Source organism: Hakea prostrata, chromosome 1 (assembly GCF_041222555.1).
Source record: "Hakea prostrata isolate BN-2017 chromosome 1, UWA_Hpros_2, whole genome shotgun sequence".
NCBI classification, from domain to species: Eukaryota; Viridiplantae; Streptophyta; class Magnoliopsida; order Proteales; family Proteaceae; genus Hakea; species Hakea prostrata.
The window spans coordinates 60,476,655-60,499,452 of record NC_142600.1 but is presented as its reverse complement, the minus strand read 5'-3'; the positions used below and the strand labels follow the sequence as shown (position 1 = coordinate 60,499,452).

Here is a 22,798-nt window from a genome sequence, read left to right as displayed (position 1 = left end):
AAATCATTGATGAATCCATAGATTTCATTCCACATATTCGATGAACCAAACAGTTAATTTTATAAATTATGACTCCATAGATTTGAAATCTCTAGATATTTGAAATTTCCAGACTCGTGCAACCAAACAGGCCCATAGAGTGCTTGGACGTTCTTTCAAGATGCTCCTCTAGAGCTAGAGGAGGTCCTTCAAGCAGATCATATTTCTTTTATGACTTAGTTTTTCCTTTCCTTTGGGTTTGTGACCCTATTTATTTTTATAAAAAAAAGGGAAAATTTTCCCAAATGGTTAGATTTAAAACAAAATCTACTAAGGTATTTTTCAAAAAAATTTATTTAAATGGATCATATTTTTTGAAAACAATTACCAAATCCCAAGTTTTGTGATAAATTTCCCCCAAACTAATATTTTATTTCTACCATAACTTGCCGAAATTACACTCAATCATTTATATAAAAACTTGTGAGAAATACTTATCAACAGGGGCGGAGCCAGGATTCAATATGGGGGGGGTCGAAGAATGGAAGTCCAGATTGGGGAATCACTAATGCTTTTTCGCCATACATATTGTGTGGGCTTTTATAAAACCCATTGGGGGTCCCACCTATGAATTATTTTATTTTATTAAGGATTAGACCCACATATATTTTGTAGGGCCCACACATATTTGACAAAAATAAATAAATTATTGATAATGATATTTTTTTTTCAACAAGATATAGGTAAATTAAAGCATAGTACAAAAATAAATACACATGACTTCAACCCTAAAAAGTTAGATGCAAACCAATTACTAACTATTGCCATTTTATTCACAATATAAAATCAAATAACAAAAAATTGCAGAAGAAATAAAAAATAAAAAAAACAAAAACAAAAACAAAATATATAAAATCAAATAAAGAATAACAAACAAATGAGAAAAAGAAACAATAAATAAATTGAGAAACAGAAAGAGTACCTAATTGTAGAGAATATTTTTTACCAAATTTTCCTTAACCCACGCTTATAGAAAGGGAATAATAAATAGGAAGAAAGAATTCTACCCAAAAAAATAGAAAGAAATAAACGGAAGAGTATAAATTGGAAGAAAAGAAGAGACAGGAAAGAATAAATAGGGATTGAAGAGTTTGTTTCTAATTAGAATTATATTTTGAATATCTAATAAGATTTTTTTTTCAAAAATTTCATTTAACCCGCGTTTATATAGAAAGAGAAGAGAATAAATAGGAATAAAAGATGTGAGAGAGAAAAGATGGAGAATAAATAGGGATTGAGGAGTTAGTTTTTCACTAGGGATGACATTTATACCCATTATTTTACCTATAAAATTTGTTTTCAATATGGGGGGGGGGGCAAATAATGATATTTCACATGTGAGAAAAGAAAAAAGTGGAAAAATGAAAGAAAGTAACAACAACAACAACAATAAGCCTTGTCCCAACTAAATGGGGTCGGCTACATGGATTCTTGCCCTCCAATCAGTTCTGTTCGAGGCCATGCTAGATACAAGGCCTAAGCTATACATATCCTTTCTCACCACTTCTCCTAAGGTTATCTTAGGTCTACCCCTAGCTCTTCTAGTTCCTTCAATATGGATTATATCACTTCTCCGTATAGGAACATTTATAGGTCTCCGTTGAACGTGGTCGTGCCACCTCAAACGACTTTCTCTAAGCTTATCACTTATGGGAGCAACTCCCAGCACAACTCTAATATGATCGTTTCTTATCTTATCCATCCTAGTTTTGCCACTCATCCATCTTAGCATCCTCATTTCTGCTACACAGAGTTTATCTATATGATTTTTTATAACAGCCCAACACTCTGACCTGTACATCATTGCTGGTCGAATAACGGTCCTATAAAATTTTCCTTTAAGCTTTAATGGAATACGCCGATCACATAAGACCCCGGACGCACCTCTCCACTTCATCCACCCTATTTTAATTATTTGGGAAACCTCATCTTCCAAATCACCTCTTTTACTTATGATTGAACCTAGGTACCTAAAATAATCACTCTGAGGAATCTCTTTATCGTCAAGTATCACCACCTCATCATCTGGCCGATCATGACTAAAGTTACAAACTAAATATTCTGTCTTCGATCTACTAAGTTTAAAGCCTTTTGATTCCAAAACTAATCTCCATGATTCTAATTTGGTATTAATCCCCACTTGGGTCTCATCAATCAACACAATATCATCCGCAAAAAGCATACACCGGGGGACCTCATCTTGAATGTCTTTGGTTAATTCATCCATTACCAAGTGCAAATAGATATGGGCTTAAAGTTGACCCTTGATGTAACCCAACTGTTATCGGGAATTCATTACTTTGTCCCCCCACTGTTCTAACACTAGTCACCGAACCATCATACATATCCTTAACTATATCTATATATTTACTTGCACCACTTCTTTTCTCTAGTACTTGCCAAATTAACGCTCTAGGGACTCTATCATAAGCTTTTTCTAGGTCAATAAATACCATATGAAGATCTTTCCTACATTCTCTATACCTTTCCATAAGTCTCCTAATTAAGTAAATAGCTTCCGTTGTAGATCTTTCCGGCATAAACCCAAATTGGTTCTCCGTAACTGTAGTTAAGTGTCTCAAACGGGTTTCAATTATTCTCTCCCATAATTTCATCGTATGGCTCATCAATTTAATGCCCCTATAGTTATTACAACTTTGAATATCTCCTTTATTTTTGTAAATTGGAACCACAACACTTCTCCTCCAATCATCTAGCATTTTCCCTGTGCTCATAATCTTATTAAACAACTTAGTCAACCAAACTAGTCCATGGGTTCCTAAGCTCTTCCATACTTCAATTGAGATTTCATCAGGACCTTGTGTCTTGCCAAGTTTCATCCTCCTTAAAGCTTCTTTTACTTCGGACATCGAAATTCTACGTATATAAGTTCGGACCTTGGTGCCTTGGTGAAAAGTGTAATCGTCCGAAACATAAGTGCTTGAAGAATGCTCATTTAGTAAACTAGAGAAATAGGTTTCCTATCTTTTCTTAATATCCTCCTCACAAACTAATACTTTACCATCTCCATTTTTAATACATCTAACATGGTCAAGATCTCTACTCTTCCTATCCCTCATCTTAGCTATCTTATAAATAGATTTTCCCCCTTCCTTTGTGCCCAATTTATTATACAACTCTTCATACTTCCTTTCCCTTGCTTTTCCTGCAATTTTCTTAGCTTCATTTCTATCCAACCTATACCTATGAAGATCCTTAACATCTTTAGTTCTTTGCCATGCCTTAAAACTAGCTTTTTTATTCCTAATGGCAGCTTGAACCTCATTATCCCACCACCACGTCTCTCTATAAGAATGGGTCTTTCCTTTTGATTCACCTAGAACATCTTTAGCCACCTTCTTAATACACATAGCCATCTCATTCCACATTGCATTGGTATCCCCTTTAAAATCCCATTTTCCTTGTTTGACTACTTCATTAATGAAGGATTTAGAGTACTCTCCTTTCAAATTCCACCATCTTATTCTGGGATAGTTTACCTTGGACCTTTTATGTGTTCTTGGGACTAAGTACATATCCAAGACCACAAGTCTATGTTGTGCAGTTAAGCTTTCCCCCGGTATCATCTTGCAATCCTTGCACAACAATCTATCAGTCCTTCTAGTTAGGAAGAAATCTATTTGGCTTCTATGCTGTCCACTTTTGAAAGTAATTAAATGTTCATCTCTCTTTTTGAAGTAAGTATTTAATATAGATAGATCAAAAGCAGTAGCAAAATCCAAAATTGAAATCCCCTCCTCATTCCTTTCTCCAAAACCATATCCTCCATGAACACTCTCATATCCTCTTTGATCTTTTTCAATAAGTCCATTTAAATCACCTCCTATGATAATCTTTTCTCCTTGACGAATTCCTTGCATTAATCCATCCATACTTTCCCAAAATTCTAGCTTTAGACTTTCATCTAATCCTACTTGAGGTGCATATGCACAAATTATATTTATGCATTCTTTCTCCATTATAAGCTTGATAGCAATAATCCTATCACCCACTCTTTTAACATCTACCACATCATTTTTTAAATCTTTATCCACTATTATACCCACTCCATTTTTATTTGTTTAATCCCCAGTATACCAAAGTTTAAGGTCATCCAACTCTTTGGCTTTTTTACCCCTCCATCTAGTCTCTTGGATGCAAGCTACATTAATCCTTCTTCTCCTCATAACATCAATCAATTCTAAGCTCTTACCAGTTAAAGATCCTATGTTCCAAGATGCCAATCTAATCCTATGCTTATGGACTAGCTTCTTTACCCACACTCGTCCACGGTGCGGGAACCCTTGCCTACTTATCACCGCATCCGGGCGCCGATGCAATGCGTCGCTTACAGGGGACGCCCTAGCTAACCCTTGCCCACTTATCACGACACCCGGGCCATAGTGTAGCACGTTGCTTCTTTTGTCGGGGAACGGCCTAGTTTTTATTTTTATTTTTTTTATTAGTAATCGAATCCATGAAAAAAAGGTTTGGCTAGATTCTTTCCGGTGCCGGCTGCCGACCTGACGCACCAACCCTCCTCCTTTACCCGGGCTTGGGACCGACAGCGAAACACTGACGGAGTTAAAAATATTAAAGGAATTAAAATAAATTTTGAAAAATCCAGGGGGCCATGGCCCCCTAGTCCCTTAGTGGCTCCACCACTGCTTATCAATTCATTCAATCTCTTGGCAAATTCTAAGGCGGGCAACCTCTTGTCTTTTATAGCTCTCGCCTCTCAGTCCTCCTATCATTCGTCAAATTTATCATTTGCAATGAAAAACTTGAGAGTAATTTATATAGGTAATGGTAGAATATTAGTTGGGCGAGAGAAATTATTACAAAACTTGGGATGTGATAATCATTTTCAAAAATAGAATCTATTTGAGTAAAATTTTAAAAAAAATCTTATTAAGTAAATATTTTTAAAAAAATTCACCATTACGAATTTTTTTTCTAAAATTTCGTTAGATGTGAGATCAGGGTGGATAGCGGTTCTGCTTTATCGGATTCTGATACACCGGAGTATACCGGGCCGAATCCGATCCATTTACACGGTACTTGCAAATACTGTTCTCAAGTTCTCAACATTTTCACCGGCAGCCAAGTGCTACACCGTTGGTTCTTACCTCACTTGCGGTTTGCGAATCGGATACCGTAAATCGATCTCTCCACCGGCTTTCCATGGTGGTATAGCACTTCGTCAATGATCTTTGGTTCGTTGCAATATTTCCTTTTGAGGGAAATCAGAACTGAGGTATGGCTAATAGATTGTTCGAGGTCTGTGAATTATGAAATTCGACTTATACCTCAGGTTTTTTTTTTTGCGAGATTTGTATATTTCAGTTTTGAGCTTACAAATTCTGGTGTTAAATTCTTTGCTTTTTAATTTTTAAGTGCAGGGCTATTCAAATTTCTAGAGCTGGTCGTCATGGAAAAAATCTTGGAGTTTGGGAGGAAAGCATTGTTCTATGTTAGGGTGCTCTCTGGGTATGAGGAAAGAAGGATTAGATCTTATAGATTGCAACTTCAACAACGACTTGAACAGGTTTCTATCTTTCATTGTACTCTGGCTTTTAGTAGCATTGGATATTCTTTTGGCAATGCGGTATAACGCCAAATCCTGCTTATCCAAGACCCAACTGTATAAACGGAAAGAGCGAAGACTCAAATCAATATTTGAGCTAAATTTTTGTAAACCAGAAAGATCCAGGGTAGACATTACTCAGGTTGCGCCTGAAACGTAGTATTAAAAGCTCAAAATTTTGATGTCAAAACATATTGATATCTGCTCAAACTTTAAAATGTTATGGTAGTCTGATGAATATGGAAACCCACAAAACATCATTCTTAAGATATGGTAGATTATGGAGTTGTCATAGTCTAATCAAATTTCAGCTGTGCAAAGATTCGATAAGCAGATTGAAATAGGCTTAACAAGTTTTAAGGTTTTGAAAATTTTGGGGCTTGATCATAGAGTGATAGGGATGCCAAATCCTATTATCTACTTATGTCTAAGCTCTTTAGATGGGTTTTCTGAGCATGTACACCATACTTAATTTTCTTAAAGTCCCGCTGGTGCTAATTTCTGCTCCATCTGTTTAACAGCAAATTCTTTAGATATGATTTAAAAGTAGTGTATCCAATAAAATCTGCTGTGGAATTATAGCTTTCCATTTGACTAAACCATATTCCAACTTCCGAGTAGGTTTGGTTGGTTATATGAATTCTGTTTTGCTATTTAAAATGTGTGCTTTTTTTTTTCAACCTTAGCCCATTCGCATATTTGTCACCACTTAGCAGTCACAGTGGGTCTTCTCCTTGATGTTGAAGAAAGTGATTAACATTAACAGCTTGATACCAAGAGGGAAAGAACGCAGTAAGATTGAAACAACTGACAAATTGATTAGACAATCAGTGTTTCCCAGCAATTAAACTGGGGGTGAAAACTGTCCAATTGCAGAAAATGAGAACAACTTCTTAACCGGAAGTAATCCAGAACCTTTGAAATCTTAAGCTGCCTGGAATCTAAAAGTTAGTCTCTTCATGAACAACCTGTATATGGAGGATGTTGGTGATGTAGGTGATGTAGGGTATTAGAAATAAGGATGAAGAGATGGATGGGTGCCAAATAAGGAAGGATAAACTAAAGAATGATTTATGTCAGAGTTTGGTTTCGGATTATCCCTGAGATAAGCTATGAGAACGTTGTTGAGATGGCATGGCCTTGTTCAATGGAGGCCTTTAAATGCCACCTTATGAATAAGTGATTTAATCCAGTTGAAATAACTCAAAAAGATAAGGGCAGACCTAAAATAACCTTACGAAAAGTGGTGAGAAAAGAGATGCATGCATTGGGTCTTATACCTAGTATGACCTTGAACAGAGCTGATTGGAAGGCAAGAATCCATGTTACTGACCCCATTTAGTTGGGATAAGGCTTGTTGTTGTTGTTGTTGGTAGTGATGGTGGTGCTGTAGTAAAAGTAGATGAGCAAGCTCTCAAACAGGTCCAGTTCATAGTAAACACTCTAGTTGTAGCCTTCCAAAAATTAGCCTGAAGAATAATGTCTGGAAGTGATAAGTAGGGACTCAAATATTGCAATAGTTTTTGAAAAATGGAGAATCCTTTGCATGCTGTGGTTTTTCCTCTGTCTATTCTTTTTACCTAGTTTTCATTAGATTACAATGATGAAGGTGATCTCAAGGCCCTAATTGATTCTGCTCCAAGTTGTTCTGAGCTTGTCAATCATGCTGGCTTCTTTATTCTTTGCATTTTTTTTTTATTTCAAATCAAGATAAACCACCATCTGTTAAACTAGCCTTCAATGCATTAATGGAAGTGCGGGCAAGGAAACACCTATAGCTGTATCATATGTGTGTGCTATATGACACTTATGAGGTTTACTAAGTCAAGTTTTACATGCAATTAAAATTTAAATCAGCATGACACATGGGATGAAAAATCATTTTTACACTCATCTTAAGTGGCGTGCCCTTGAGGTAATTGGACCTTGTGTTTTGGTTGTCACTGCTACCCTGGTAAAAAAGGTTTATGCAATGGCCTTGTTTGTGAATTTATGTACATTCTACTTCTTGCTCTTCTCGCAGCTTGGTTTTTCTTTTCTTCATTCTTGGTCATTTCTCTTCTTCCTTTCATTTATTAGAAGCAAGAAAGGAAGGCAGAATTAAGAAAGATACCGGAGCAGGTTATTTTATCAGAGGTTCGCCGTATGGTTGAGGAGATGCAGGAAGTGAATCGGCAACTTGAAAAAACTGTAAGTCCTAGTTCGAATAAGTTATAAAAAAAATCAAGGAATGAAAGGAATGAGGGAATCCAAAAGAAAGGATCTCCACATGGAAAGTCATGCCTAACTGATTCACTTTTTGCAATGCCTTTGATAGTTTATTCAGTTAACTGTTTTATGATTTTTCTAATTGAACATGATCAGATAATTTTCAAACTTCACCAATAATATTGATGTTCATATTTTGAGATATACTGAGGCCAACTAACTGTCAAATGGTGAATATGTATAGAATTGCCTTAACAGCATGACATTTATTGTCTCTTAAGCTAACTTACTCCTTTTTTTATTGATATTTTTTATTAAATATATAGAACAGGTAGATGGTTCAATGTTTCAACATACAAGCATCAAACATTTGTTATACAATGGCTTAGAATGTTTTGGAATAAATTTCAGACTCCTGCTTTACATGTGCTCAATTTTTGCATTCTTTGGGACATATTTGTGTGATTTGATCGCTGTTTTGATTTTTGACCTTCCTGTCATGTAATAAGAATTGAATAAACTGCTCCATATTATAGAAGTGACTGGAGTAGCTTGTCTGATCTGTTTCTTAGAATTTATAATGCAGAGAAATCACTTTAATTAGGTTTATTTAATTAAAAACAGCCTTGAGCTGGGCCTTTGATCCATGTCGTTTTTGCTTCCTGTTCCACTATAGTAGTCTAGTTGACTAGTAGAGAGGCATCACATTTTTCCAATCTGTTTTCTCTCCCACGAAGCAGAAAAGCACCAGAAGCTGTCCACAGGAGTGTTACCAAAGAGCACAAAAAGCTCCAGATTAACTAGCTATGTATCCTTTCCTACCTCCTATTTTTAGAACCATTAAATTGGTCTACTCCGGAAGAATTTCTGGGTCGCCGACTGTTGAGAAAAAGAAAAACCAATCAAGAGCATTGGATTCCTCTTACCTGTCTTGCATTGTCTTCAGGATCAAATTGTGAGCAAGGAAAAAATTTCGATCGATATGAACATTTTGACCTTGGAAAAGGTCGAAATTTCCATGTTTCGGTCGAAATTTCGACCGAAACTGGATACTTTTTATCTAACTCTTGAAAAGTCAATTTCGAGCCTCAAATGCACTCAAATTGACTTGGATTTTTGCATACTATCTATTTCAAGCATAATAAACACTATAGAACTACTAGTTTACTAAAAAACTACTGAAAATGTAACATCCAAGTATCCAACATTCCAAGTATATAGTACATGAATCAGAGAAGAAGCAGGAATGTTATTACTTACAAGTTACAAGTCTATTCTATTCAAGCCTCAAGGTCTTCCTCTTCCGTCGGCACCCCATACAAATGACAATATAACTCCCATGATGTTTGCCCCATATAGTTTTGGACATAGTCAACAACTGCATCTCTGTACTTGGCCTCATCCACATGCATAAGATTTCCTGACGGTGGGAAGTTGTGAATCTCCAAAGGAACTGGTGGTGGTGGGCCTTGTGGCTGTGGAATAGTGTGGAAGATCTACTCAACAAATGAAAGAGCACCCTGGCTCTCAGGACTAGGAGAAGGATAAGGATACTGATAAGGTCCCAGTGGCTGACTCCGATAATCGACAGTGGGAGGGACACCATAGGCCGCTCCATAACCATAAGGTTCCACTCGTGGCTAACTGGCCTAACCCTGAATCTGATAGCCAGGAGGGACACCATATGGTCCATAACCATAAGTCGACTCGGTAGAACCAATACTCTCCACAACAGTATCATATGAGGATTGTGCAGGCCTATGCCATCCGGATCCTCTGGAGGTGGAGGAGTCTCTAGCATCATCAATGCTCATCGATCTCATAGATCCCACCAAGCTCTTGGCATCGGATGGACGGTAGGACCCATATGATGGCGTGTCCTCTGTGCTCCAGCCGTGCTGTCTCCCCTTCCCCTTCTTCAAATATGTAGAGGAAACATTTTTGCCTCAAGATGCAACTCCAGTATGGTCTGAATCCTGTGTCGTGTGGGTGAACTGACTCTCTCCTGTGAATCTTGGTGGTCGTCCTCCCCCCCCCCTTGACTCTCACGTACTGCTGGTGGTGGTGGTCTGTCCCTAGGATCAGCTGAATCCTGATCATGAGTTCCCACACCCTCCTCATCCCCTCCATCATCACTGTCATCGCCATCGTCAGCATCACCACCATCGTCGTCATCGCCGGAGGCCTGAGTCACCTCATCCTCAGTGTCGGACTAGAAAATCAAATCCTCACTCTGGGTGGATGCACTAGGGTGTGGTACGAAGGGACGGGCGGGCTGTGCATGTGGCCTCCCCTCCTGGGCCATGAAGTCCCCCACATCAGCCCCCATCTCCTCTACAATCTGACTATTGGGAAGACCTCCCTCCTCATCCAGCAATCCGTCTCCACTATCCCTGATCCAGTCAACTACTGGGTTATCATCATCATCCATCTCAAATATGTCGGCCAACTCGATATTGGTGCTCTCTCTATTCATCCCCTGTCTAATATGATCCTCTCTCAGTCTCATATTATAGTGTAGGTAGACAAGGTCCTCTAGACGCTTCACACCCAATCGGTTGCCCCTCTTCGAGTGAATGAGGCTGAAGGTGCTCCAATTTCGCTCACAACCAGTGGCAGAACATGTCTGGGAGAGCACTTTGCTTGCAATCACATTCAAGTGGTGTGAGTCACGTCCAAATTGCAACCACCACTCAGCTGCAACAAACATAGACTCCAAGTCATTTTAATACTTAAATAACTAAATTAAAGATAGAATATAATAATTAAATGTATAATGAAATAAATGAATGAACTTATCTGCAGGGCGGTTTCCTGTCCCGATACGGCCACAGCACGACTGAAGCTCCCAGTGGCATCCCTAAAAGTCTTTATCTAATATATAAAGAGAAATAACAATAACTAGTTACTAGGTTAATGACTTAGTATAAAACTACAAATTGTGAATATCAAATGATTCAAATCACTATCTCACCTCCATAAGGATGATTGCTTGTTTAGCTATTTTCGGTTCGAACTTCTCCATTATAGTTTGGACAGCATTCATCAAATCTTGCCTCATCCCAAGATTGTCCTTGTAATGGTACTTGGGATTTAAATAGTATGCTGTGTAAGAAAAAGTATGTCATAAAAGGGAATAGTTAATGCTTAATAGTGTGATAACATAATAAAAATTAAATTAAATACTAGACTTAACAACTCACCAGCCTTATGCAGTGGATGCGGCAACATAGACTCCCATCTACTGTTGATGATTTGAAGGACTTTCTTGTTGCCGCGTGAGTGGACCTGAGCAACTTGCTGCTTCATCCTACCTACTGCAGCAAATATGTATGGTAGAGTAGGTTTTCTCTGCTGATCTACCATCCTCAACACATTCACCACAGGCTCAAGCATCTTCACCACTATCCTCACATTGTGCCAGAAAGTCTTATCGAGGATGGTCAACTGTGCTCTCCTTCCTGCCATTGATGAAGAACCCTCCCAGTTAATCCACTCCTCTGATGCAAACATACTCCTAAGGCCAGTCTTCCTACTCTCAAAGCTCTGCTGTGCTATCCAATTAGTAGCAAATCTGGTTATGCCTGGCCTCACTAACTCACCCTGACACTTGTCCCTCATCATCTTTAATGCATAGTGTGGTTATATATGAAGGTGCTAACATGTCGTGCTTGGTCCACGATATTCTTCACAAGCTTGACCTTTCCAATCTCCTTCAACATTAAGTCAATGCAGTGAACAGCACAAGGAGTCCAAAAGAGCCTATATCTGTCCATCCATCAAGGCATCAAGCCATCAATACAAAGTTATAAAGTGTACATGTATATGTGTAATGTAAATATATGTATTTACAAATGAAAATTAATACTATATGTGTAGATACCTGGAGTTCTCTTGCATCTTCAGCCCAGCTTTCTTGTAGTTGGAGCCATTATCAGTCACAATTTGAACCACATTTTCCACTCCAACCTCCTTCACCACTTGCTTCAATAATTTGTAAATGTATTTTGCATCCTTCTTCTCACGGATGCATCTACTGACTTGAGGAACACTGTCCTCCCATCACAATTCAACATGAAATTGATGATGGACTGTCTAGTGGGACCAGTCCAACCATCAGCCATTAGAGTCATTCCATAATGATTCCACATGGGCGTTAATCCCTTAATGTACTCATTTATGTTCTCTTTTTGCTTAGGCAAATACACATTATATATCTCATATGGAGTGGGGCCTTGTACACCACTCCGAGCCCTGCCTATCTGCTCAATCATATCTCTATAGTGGGGCCCCTGGGCTGTATGTGTTGGAACACTATGGTAATGCGCCCATTTGGAGAAAGCCATCCCCACTTTCTCCTTCACACTCCCCCATAAGTGCTTCAACTTTCTCTGTTTATGCTCAGGCCTTGCAAATAGGGCCGGATCATTGTGAAGAATCTCAAGATCCGGATCGTAGGATGTGCCTGAGGAAGCTCGACCCCTTGTAAGGGCTAGTGGGATAGGAGCCTCCTGCCTCACACTCTGAGACCTCCTCATAGGGACTTGGGAGCCACCTGTGCCTCCCATACCTACTGGCTCTCTAGAGGACCCACAACCCAGACCCCTCTGTTGGCTCCTCATGTCATCAATCCTCTATTGCTCCTTCTCATCATCATCGCCCTCCTCAGTTGATCGGCCTTTGGATCAGGGTCACTGTCTCCTAGCTCATCCCTACCATAACCCTCAGGATTTGGAAGGTCATCTAAGCAGGCATCCTCGAACTCATCCCTCTGTGTTCTCTTCTCTTTCCTCTTTTGCTTTGTACCAGTAATATATGAGGCCATTGCCCTCTTGACCTCTACGGGCACCTCTGGGCACCCTGTTACATCCCTGTTGCCACCAGCTAGATGCAGCTTCAATCTAGTGGCCCCACCTCCTTCTATTTGTTTCTTACAATAATTACACTCGCTCTTCCTCCTATCAGCTGTCAGTGGCATCCCATGTTCCCAAGCTATGTCTGACATCTTTAAAATAGAATGCATGATACAAGAAACACACACTAAGTATCTTGAAAGCTCCACAATATGCTCCAAAAATGACATACATGCTTCTAATAATAACCTCCTATTTTTAAATATAAAAAAAAAATATGTATAACTATATAAGTATTTTTTAATATAAAAATAATTTTAAAATATATAAAATACACATAAACTATCTTAAAAATATCCACAACATGCTCCAAAAATTGCATACATGCTTCCACTAATACTCCGCTATTTTAAAATTTAAATTAGAAATTAATTGGTTTTTTTAATATTTAAATATATATATATATATATTTTTAATTATTTAAATATATATTAAATACAGTAAAATTACATAATTAACAGAAGAAAAAAAATTAATTCAACACCATCACAGCAATATGGTGTCTCAACTCTCACATACATTCATTTGAAGCTTATACATGTACTATACATATACATTTTTAGCAATATACATAATTTAGTAAATAATTTTTAATAACAGAAAAATAAAAAATAGTAGGTAGAATCAAAAAATAATTTTGACACTACAAATTCATAGATCAACACTCTAAAGTAAACATATATAAATTTTAAAGGAAGCTAACATGATTTAAGGCACAAATGAAACAAAAATAAAAAAATGAGGAAGTTGGTTACTCAGCTTGCAAGATTTGAGAAAATGCACAAATGGAGGAGCAAATCAAGTGTTTAATAGATATGGAATACTAGAAATTAGGTGTAAAAGGGGATGAAAACAAGAGAAATCAGCAAAAAATTCAACAGGAGGTCGAAATGGCTCTGGCGATATGGCTCGGTAGGTCGAAATAGCGTCGAAATGTCGAAAATGAGCTCGAATTGGATACTTTAAAGCCTACGCAGGTATCATTTCGGGCCGAAATATCGGTCGATACGAAATGATACAGGATACATTTCGTGCCTACTACTACATTTCGTTTTGATTTGGAATTTTGCAGGCATTTCGATCGAAATCTCGACCATTTCGATCGAATTTTTTTCCATGTCTGACTCCACCATGAAGACATCGATGAGATTGATCCAATCCCACTGCCCCTTAACTTTTGCGCTTGTGTATACATGATGGAGCCTCACCTTATGTTATAGTGGATGAATACAAGGTTATTGAGGAAATTGAAACCCAATTTGTTCCGCTTCTTCGAGTGGATCAAGGAAAAGGTGCTGTAGTTCCTTTCACATCCAAAGGCAGAGTAAGTCTATGAGAGGACCTTGATCACCACCTTTCTTTGGTTCTCTACACTCATGTCATAAAGAACCCACCATTGAGTTGCATTACAACAAAAACATTAAGTTGCTTAATAAATAATCTGATAATTTGTAAAATGTAATAATTCTAAAGTAGTTATTGGTTTAACCTAGATCTGTGTGTCCTCCTTACATAATTTCTTAAACAATGTCAAAATAATTTCTTTTAGATAGAAACATTGATATTCTTAGCTAGTAAATTTTCCCTTGCCTCTGTATTTTTAAAATTTTGGGCAATAAAATTGGCTACATATATCAAAGTCAGCAATGAAACCATATGGACAACACTTAAAAACCATATAGAAAGCCATTTCAAATTTTTTTTATAATTTTCAAAACCTTTTCCCTATTTTCCATAATTTTTATAATTATTTTACTAATTTTTGGAAAATAAAATAAATATTTATTGAGTGGAAAATATTCTAACTTTGTGATACTGTAGATCGGCCCATGGAGTTTAACATATATTTATTCCATCACCATACAAGATATATATCATTTTCTTTTTTACATTTTATATGTAGGAAAATACATTTTGACACAAAAATGTAAATATTATCCACTCTCCAAAAAAATTTGACATTGTGAGTTTGTATATCAACCCATGGTGTATGCCCATCCAATAACTATCGAAAATGCATTTAAAAAAATTTAGTTTAGGGAAGAATGAGACAGAAGTAAATTAGAAACTTATTACCAACACGGATTAGCTATTAAGACTGCTTCGCTCACTAGGATACCATCTTACGCCACATCTGGTCTTATACTGGATATACTTCAGAGATGAAAAACTCCCAAATCTAACTGAAATGAGTCTCGATCCACCCAATGCATGCATTTGCTGGCACAATCCACTCAAGAACATGCGAGAAATGATGAAGAACCACCCAAAAATCACCTAAGACCAAGCAAAACACACTATAGAAGCCTTTGTCAAAGTTCTGCTCAAAATGAGCGGAACTTTTGGCTTTTTTTTTTCTTTCCCTGCTGAATCTCGTGAGAAATCTCAAGTTTCGCAAAATTTCGACGAGTCGTGAAACAATGGCGATATTTCACTGAAATTTCATGAATTCTCGAACTATGGTCATGACTAATAACCAACCCACAAGAGATAGATTCGTTATTTCCATAATGGAATGCCAATATAACCCGACTATGCTATACGGTGCATAATGTTGGGCTGTTAAGAAGCACTCATATAGACAAACTTAGTGTAACAGAAATGCGATATTTGTGCTATTTCCCCTTCCTTGAATATGTCGACGAAACATTGTAGCCTCTAGATGCAGCTCCACCGTGGTCTAAATTTTGTGTCGCATGGCTGAACTGACTCTCATCCATGAATCTCGGTAGTCGTCCTCCCATTTCTCACTCTCATGTATTGCTAGTGCTGGTGGTGGTGTCTCCCTAAGATCAGCTAAATATTGATCACGAGGCCCAACATCTTATCATCCCCTCCATCATCATCATCATCGTTGTTGGGGATGCGTGAGTCGCATCATCCTCGGTGTTGGGCCAGACTATCAAATCCTCACTCTGTGTGGATGCACTAGGGTGTGACACAAATGGATAGGCGGGCACTGCATGTGCACTCCCCTCTTGGGCCAAGAAGTAATCCATATCAGCCCCCATCTTCTCTGCAATACGTCTATTGGGATGACCTCCCTCCTCATGTAGTAAAGGCTTTCTAGGGTCCTTGATCCACTCAACTACTGGGTTATCATCATCTTTATCCATCTCAAATATGTTAGCCAACTCGATCATGTTACTCTCTTTGTCCATCCCCTGTCTAATATGATTCTTCCTCTATCTCATATTGTAGTGTATGTAGACAAAGTCCTTTAGAACTTCACATCCAATCGGTTGTGCCTCTTTAAGTGGATGAGGCTGGAGGTGCTCCAATTTCACTCACAACTAGTGGTAAAACATGTCTGGGAGAGCACTTAGCATGCAATTGTACTCAAGTGGGGTGCGTCAGAGCCAAATTGCAACCATCATTCAATTGCAACAAACATAGACTCCAAGTCATTTCAATACTTAAGTAACTAAAATATAGAATATAACTAATTAAATATATGCTGAATTACTTATCCCTAGGGGCGGATTCTCGTCCCAATATGGCCATGGGATGACCGAAACTCCCAATGGTGTTCCTAAATGCCATCATCTAGTATATAAAGTAAAAAAATAATAACTAGGTTAATACTTAATAACTGAGTATAGAACTATGAATTGTGAATATCAAATCACAATCTCACCTCCATAAGGATGATTACCTGTTTAGATGGAACCGCTTCCAACCTCTCCACTACAGTTTGGGCATCTATCAAATCTTGCCTTATCCCAAACATGTTTTTATAATGGTATTTGGGATATAAATAGTATTGCTGTGTAATAAAAAGAAAAAATAAGAGGAAATAATCAATAGTGTGATAATATAATGAAAATTAAATTGATCACTAGACTTAGCAACTCACTAGCCTTATGTAGTGGATGTTGCAACAGCTTCTCCCATCTATGTTAGATGATGTCAAGGATTTTCTTGTTGCCCTGTGGGTAGACTTGAGCCACTTACGGCTTTATCATATCTACAGCAGCCCATATGTGTCGTAGAGTAAGCCTTCTCTATTGATCTACCATCTTCAACACATGCACCACTGGCTCAAGTATCTTCACCGCTATCCTCACATTATTCCAGAAGGTCTCATTGAGTATGGTCAACTATGATTCCTTCCTCCTATGGATAAAGAACCCTTCTAGTTAAACCATTGCGCTGATATAAACATGCTCCTAAGGCCAGTGTTCTTAATCTTAAAGCTCTGTAGTGCTATCCAATTGGTAGCAAATCTGGTTATGTTTGGCCTCACTTAGTCACCTTGACACCTGGCCCTCATCATATTTAGTGCATAGGTGTGGTTATAGATGAAGGTGCTAACTTGTCAGGCTTGCTCCACGGTCTTCTTCACAATCGTAACCTTCCCCATGTCCTTTAGCATTAGGTCAATGCAGTGAGCAACACATGGAATCCAAAAGAGCCTATATCTATCTAGATAAGGATTTCCAAATTAGTAATGATTTATTGAACCATCAAGGCATCAACATAAAGTCATAAAGTGTATATGTAATATGTATTTAAAAATTAAAATTAGTACTAGAGGTAGAAGCATGTTTTGATACTTGGGGTTCTCTATCATCTTCAACCTAGCTTTCTTGTAGTTGGAGCTATTATCAGTCACAATTTGGACCACATTCTCCACTCCAACCTCCTTCACCACTTGCTTCAACAATTTGTAGATATGTTTTGCATCTTTCTTCTCACTGGATGCATTTACTAACTTGAGGAACATTGTCCTCCCATCACAATTCAACATAAAATTGATGATGGACTGTCTAGTGGGACCAGTCCAACCAGTAGCCATCACAGTCACTCAATAATGAGCTCACATGGGCTTCAATCCGTTAATGTACTCATTCAAGTCTTGTTTATACTTAGGTAAATACACATTATGTATCTCATGTGGAGGTGGTCCCCTGTACACCACTCTTAGCCCTGGCTATCTCCTCAATCATATCCCTGTAGTAGGGCCTTTGGACTGTATGTGTTGGAATACTATGTTACATAGTCCATTTGGAGAAAGCCATCCCTATTTTCTCATTCACATTCCCCCACAAGTGCTTCAACTTCCTTTGCTTTTGCTCTGGCCTCTTAAATGGGGCCATATTGTTATGAAGAATCTCAAGATCCAGATCTGTAGCATGTGTGGATGAAGCTTGAGCCCGTGTTGGGGCCTATGGGATAGGAATTTCCTTCCTCACACTTTGACTCCTCCTCATAGGGACTTGAGAGCTGCGTGTGCCTCCCATACCTACTGGCTCTCTAGAAGACCCACAACCCATAGCCCTTTGCCACCTCCTCATCTCATCAATCCTCACTTGCTCCCTACTCGTCATCATTGCCTTCCTCATCTGTGCGGAATTTGAGCCAGGCTCACGTCGATACTCTCCTAGCTCCTCTGGATCAAAATCCTATTCTCCTAGCTCTTGGAGGTCATTTAGTTAGGCATGTATCCTCAAACTCTTCCCTTAGTGTTCTCTTCTCTTTCCTCTTTTGCTTTCCCTTAGCCAAGTATGAGGCCATTGCCTTCTTGATCTCTGAGGGCACCTTTTCGCATCCTGTTACATCCCTATTTCCGCCAGCTAGATGCACCTTCATTCTAGTGGCCCCACCTCCTCCTATTTGTTTATTGCAATAATTGCACTCACTCTTCTTCCTATCAGCTATAAGTGGTCTCCCGCCAAATCTATGTCTGACATCTTTGAAAGAAAATGCTTGGTATAAAAAATATACATTAAGTATCTTAAAAAGCATTACAATAAGCTCGAAAAATTACATAATGCTTCTATAAATAATCTCCTATTTATAAATATGTAACAAAATTAATTAGTATTTTTTTTATTTAAATAAAATTTTAAAATGTTTTAATATTTTTCAAACAATTAAAATTAATAATTAGCAACAAAAAATCTGATTCAACACCATCACAACATAGATCAAGGGATGGTGTCTCACATTCATCAATTTGAAGCTCATACATGAGTGTATACATGTGTCTTTTAAGAGTATACATATTTTAGAAAACAAATTTTAAATACAGAAAAAAAAAAAAAAAAAAAAGTAGCAATATCCAAAAATTAATTTTAACTTCACATAATCATAGATCAACCCTCTAGACGAAACTTACTGTAATTTGAAAGCAATCTAAAGTTGATTTGAGGCATAAACAAAACCAAAAATAGAAAAAGAAAAAGGGAACTTTGTTAACTCACATTGTTTGATTCTCGTAACCAACAATGGAGGAGCAAGAATGGAGTTGGAATGCAAAAGAATAGTTAAAATCAGCTCAAATGAGGGTAGAAACAAAAAGAAATCAGAGAAAATGGGAGGGAAGGGGTCGAAACTGCAGTGGCGGAAGTTGGAACTAGTGGAACCTACAAAATTTCGCAGGTTCCGCTAAAAAAAGTTAAGTTTTATAACTGCTATTGTAGCGTTTCGGTTGGTGCCAAAATTTCGTATCATATCGATCAAAATTTCATCTCGTACCAGTCGAAACATATGACTTTGACGAAATAATTGTAGTTTCGTCTTGTTTTCCAAAAATGCAGTAATTTCGACTGTTTGGGTCAAAATTTATACCATGGATATATTTATATTTGGTAAAGACAATGGTTGTCGTCAGGTATATTCATAGACTTGAAGTTTCTCAAGTAGGAAAGGAGCTGGTCTCTGACAAAAGGAATATGTTTTGGATCTTTGGTCTGAGATGAATGCTAGCATTCAAGCCGATTGATGTGCCCGTGGATCCACATTAGAACTTTGGAGCAAATGGTTTTTTTTTTTTTTTTTGGGGGGGGGGGGGGGGGGGGATGTGTGTTTGGTGTTCAAATAAGCATAAATATAGTAACTTACATAGGGAAATCTCATTATCTTACTGTTACCATATCAGACATGTCTTAGTTTTTGGAACTGTTAGTCAGTTTGGCTTCTAGTTCAAAGGGGAAAGTTGTTTTGAGACTGCATTGTGATCTTTTGTTTTAGTCGGATTTAGTTACGGAAGGATTTTGATTGAGTTTCTAGTTTCCTTTTTTTTTCCCCTTCCCCGTCTTTAGTTTCTTAGGGAGTTGGATGTTGTCTAGCAATGGAATATTATAATTGAATTGGATGAAAGCAAAATTCTAGGGCTTTATTTACCTCTGTGGTGAGGTTTTAAGCTGTGGCCTTTCTCCACTTTAGCTGACTACTCTTTTCTCTCTTCTTCTCTATTTCTTTCCATTGCTCAGTCACTCCTGTGGTAAGCTCTTATCTTGCTTTTCTATTCCATTTTCCCATGTTTTACCACTTTTCTGCTTTTCTAACTACAGGGATAAATCGATTGATCTCTCATCCCTTGTCTAAACTGCTCCACCAAACCGTAGGTTATTGTTCCCAAACCACTAATTTTGAGTAATTTCCCTGAAACTAGAACTGATTTCCATCCTATCAACTGGGTTGATCGCAGGTAGTTTAAAAGAAAATATATATTCCAGACTGCTGTTTCGAGCAATTTTTCTTCTGGGCTTTACACAACATTGGGTTGGCAATCTATAACTAGGTTTCCTCTCAATTGTATCTGATTTGGATGAGCACTCTCATCAAGAATTGGAAGTGTTCTACCATAGTTTGTTTTCATCACGAGGAAGAAATGGAGTTCTTCTCTTTGTTGCATTGCATCAGATGGAAGCTATCACTTTTTGTTTCTTGTTTTATAAATTTTTGCCATTCATATGTGCAGGAGGCTGCTATTGAACAGTACTTCAAGCCACTTGACAAGCAGGCCGAGCTTATAATGAACTCGCAGCTTGAAGGGGAGGAAAAGAGAATGAAGGAAATGGTGAAGGCCATGCAGCAACAGGCTTCACTTGAGAAAGTTGAGGCAGAGAGGATGGCAAAAGTGTCCAATGTGGACCAACGGCATGACACAGCATCCGCTCTCGACAAAAAAGGCGGTGAGGTTAGTTGATCGTGAAAAATTGTTAACATGTTTGAGAATAAAAATGTAAGCTGTAGGTTTCCTCACTCTTGACTACTTGGATAACATTATTAACATCCAATAGGTGTGATTTTGCCCAGTTATGGTGAATTTCTCCCATTGTGAGTAGTTTGAATGGTACAAGAGATATTCATTTACGGTTGTAAAATCAGTGAAATAAGGAAAGATCTTTGAAACAATATTATTTTCTTTAGTGTGTTAGAGATGCTCTACTTTACATTACAGCTAAAAGGATACAGATTCTCTCTTTATTTTAGGGAAAGAGGTTGAATTACTTTGTTTTGCGATGTGCCAGAAATTTGTAATGTTGATACCAATGAGTTGGTTGGAGAAGGGTAATCACTCATTCTTAAAATCGGTGTTTTTGTAAGACCAAAGAGTCGGGCAAATCAGGGGGAAAATCCGTTCTTGGTTCTCTTGTAGCTAGGTTCTCCGGAACCACTATATAAAATCCTTAGAATGGAATTACAACTTGAACCAGAGACCTTGCCCGTGAAGTAAATCATTGCATCTATGATCTGGCCTATTGGAAGGAAATCAATAGAATTTTTTTTGGAAGCGATGCATCCTTCTTGAGTGTAGCATACACAACTCTCAATTATACTGCATTTTCTAAGTGTGCTTGTTTCCCCTTCTTCTTTTTCCATGGTAAGTCTTTGTGAAATAACTCCAATAAGAGAAAAGAAGGCCTTAAGAGGCTCTTATTATTCGAATTCGGATACAAGAATTATTGATTAGATAATATCTATTTAACATGATTTTTAATTTGGAGCTTGAATACATTCTCTCCCATTGCCTCTTTATAGAGACAATGGAAGATGGAAACAGAGAGGGGCCCACCACAAATCGAATGGCCCCAGAGCTCCATCATGAGATTTGGAAGACTTTTGAGATTGATTGAATTTGGATGGGTGAGGAGGTATGGATCGACATGATTATGAATATTGGCATGGAATTCAGAGGAAGGACAACATGCCCGTGGCCTTCATGTTAGATAGCTCTTTTATTGCTGCAAAAATGCTCACTTTCTTGTGGGGGAATGCACTTATTGCAGGTTGAAATTTTGATCTTGAAATCATCAAACATGTCCGATCACTATGTGAAAACAAAATTTGATCAATTGAAACTCATAAACCAACAAAGTGTTGTGGGATTGGTGAACAGTAGATTTCAGATTCTCTACTCATGTGATGAGGAAATTTTCTGACTTTACACCATCTTTATAGAGTCATAATCTTTGGGTTCAAAAGTCAATCCAGGGTTCGGCTGAGGTCGAGGCAGGTTTAAGCCAACAGAATTTTATCGACACCCCTAGATCTATTTGAATCATTTACCCAAAAAAAAAAAACTATTTGAACCAGTCTCACATCCACATTATAGATGTTAATATCGATGATATCATTTATACTGAAAAATATCAATGGCTGAGAATCCGTTAATTATTTACAATGGGAAAACGAACTAAATTGTCTCACTAGTTAACTAATCATTTTGTTATATCCAAAGTGTTGTTACACGGGTATCAAGATTATTTAAACCAATAATGTCTAGAATCAAAGCAACTAAATTCTTTACCTCATGATTATCCAAACAAAAGTCTTTATTTATTATTATTATTTTTTTGGTAGGAGCTAACTTTATTAAACGGAGAAACCACGCTTACAACCTAAAGAAAGAACATTAAATAACATAAAGTGCTAAAGATAAGAAGGGGGTGTGTGGACATACAAAACTGCCTCTTGAGTTAAAGCACCCTCTTTTGCCAAAGCGTCCGTTACGAAATTTGCTTCCCTAGGAATATGGTTGAAAGATATCCACTCAAAATTTGCTGCTAGGCTTCTAATGTCTGATATGAGAGGATAAAGTTTCCAAGGTGCCTCCTGGGGATGCTTTTGCGTGATAGCAATTAAAGCTTGGTTGTCACATTCCACCACTATTTTTGACAACTTGAATTCTTGCGCCCATAACATAGCCTGTCTCATTGCTAGAGCCTCCAATGTAAGGATATCTTGGGAATTTGAACCATATGCAAAACCAAAAGCGTGTTGCCCAAATGATTCCGAGCAATGCCTCCGTATCCTGCGA

The 22,798-nt window shown here is 37.8% G+C and overlaps 1 protein-coding gene across 2 annotated transcripts; it reads left to right on the top strand.

Moving 5' to 3' along the window:
* Positions 1–5,108: 5,108 nt before the first annotated feature.
* LOC149029255 (transcription factor IIIB) lies at positions 5,109–21,089 on the top strand. 2 transcript variants are annotated; one of them, XM_089141298.1, is made up of 4 exons: positions 5,109–5,296; positions 5,442–5,587; positions 7,706–7,816; positions 20,456–21,089. In XM_089141298.1, exons 2-4 carry the CDS (start codon positions 5,471–5,473, stop codon positions 20,681–20,683), a joined length of 456 nt encoding a protein of 151 aa, XP_088997424.1. In that variant the 5' UTR covers positions 5,109–5,296; positions 5,442–5,470; the 3' UTR covers positions 20,684–21,089. The 2 variants fall into 2 exon arrangements, with proteins under 2 accessions (XP_088997424.1, XP_088997419.1); XM_089141293.1 differs by having other exon boundaries at positions 5,437–5,587; positions 20,456–21,087.
* The last annotated feature ends 1,709 nt before the right edge of the window (positions 21,090–22,798 follow it).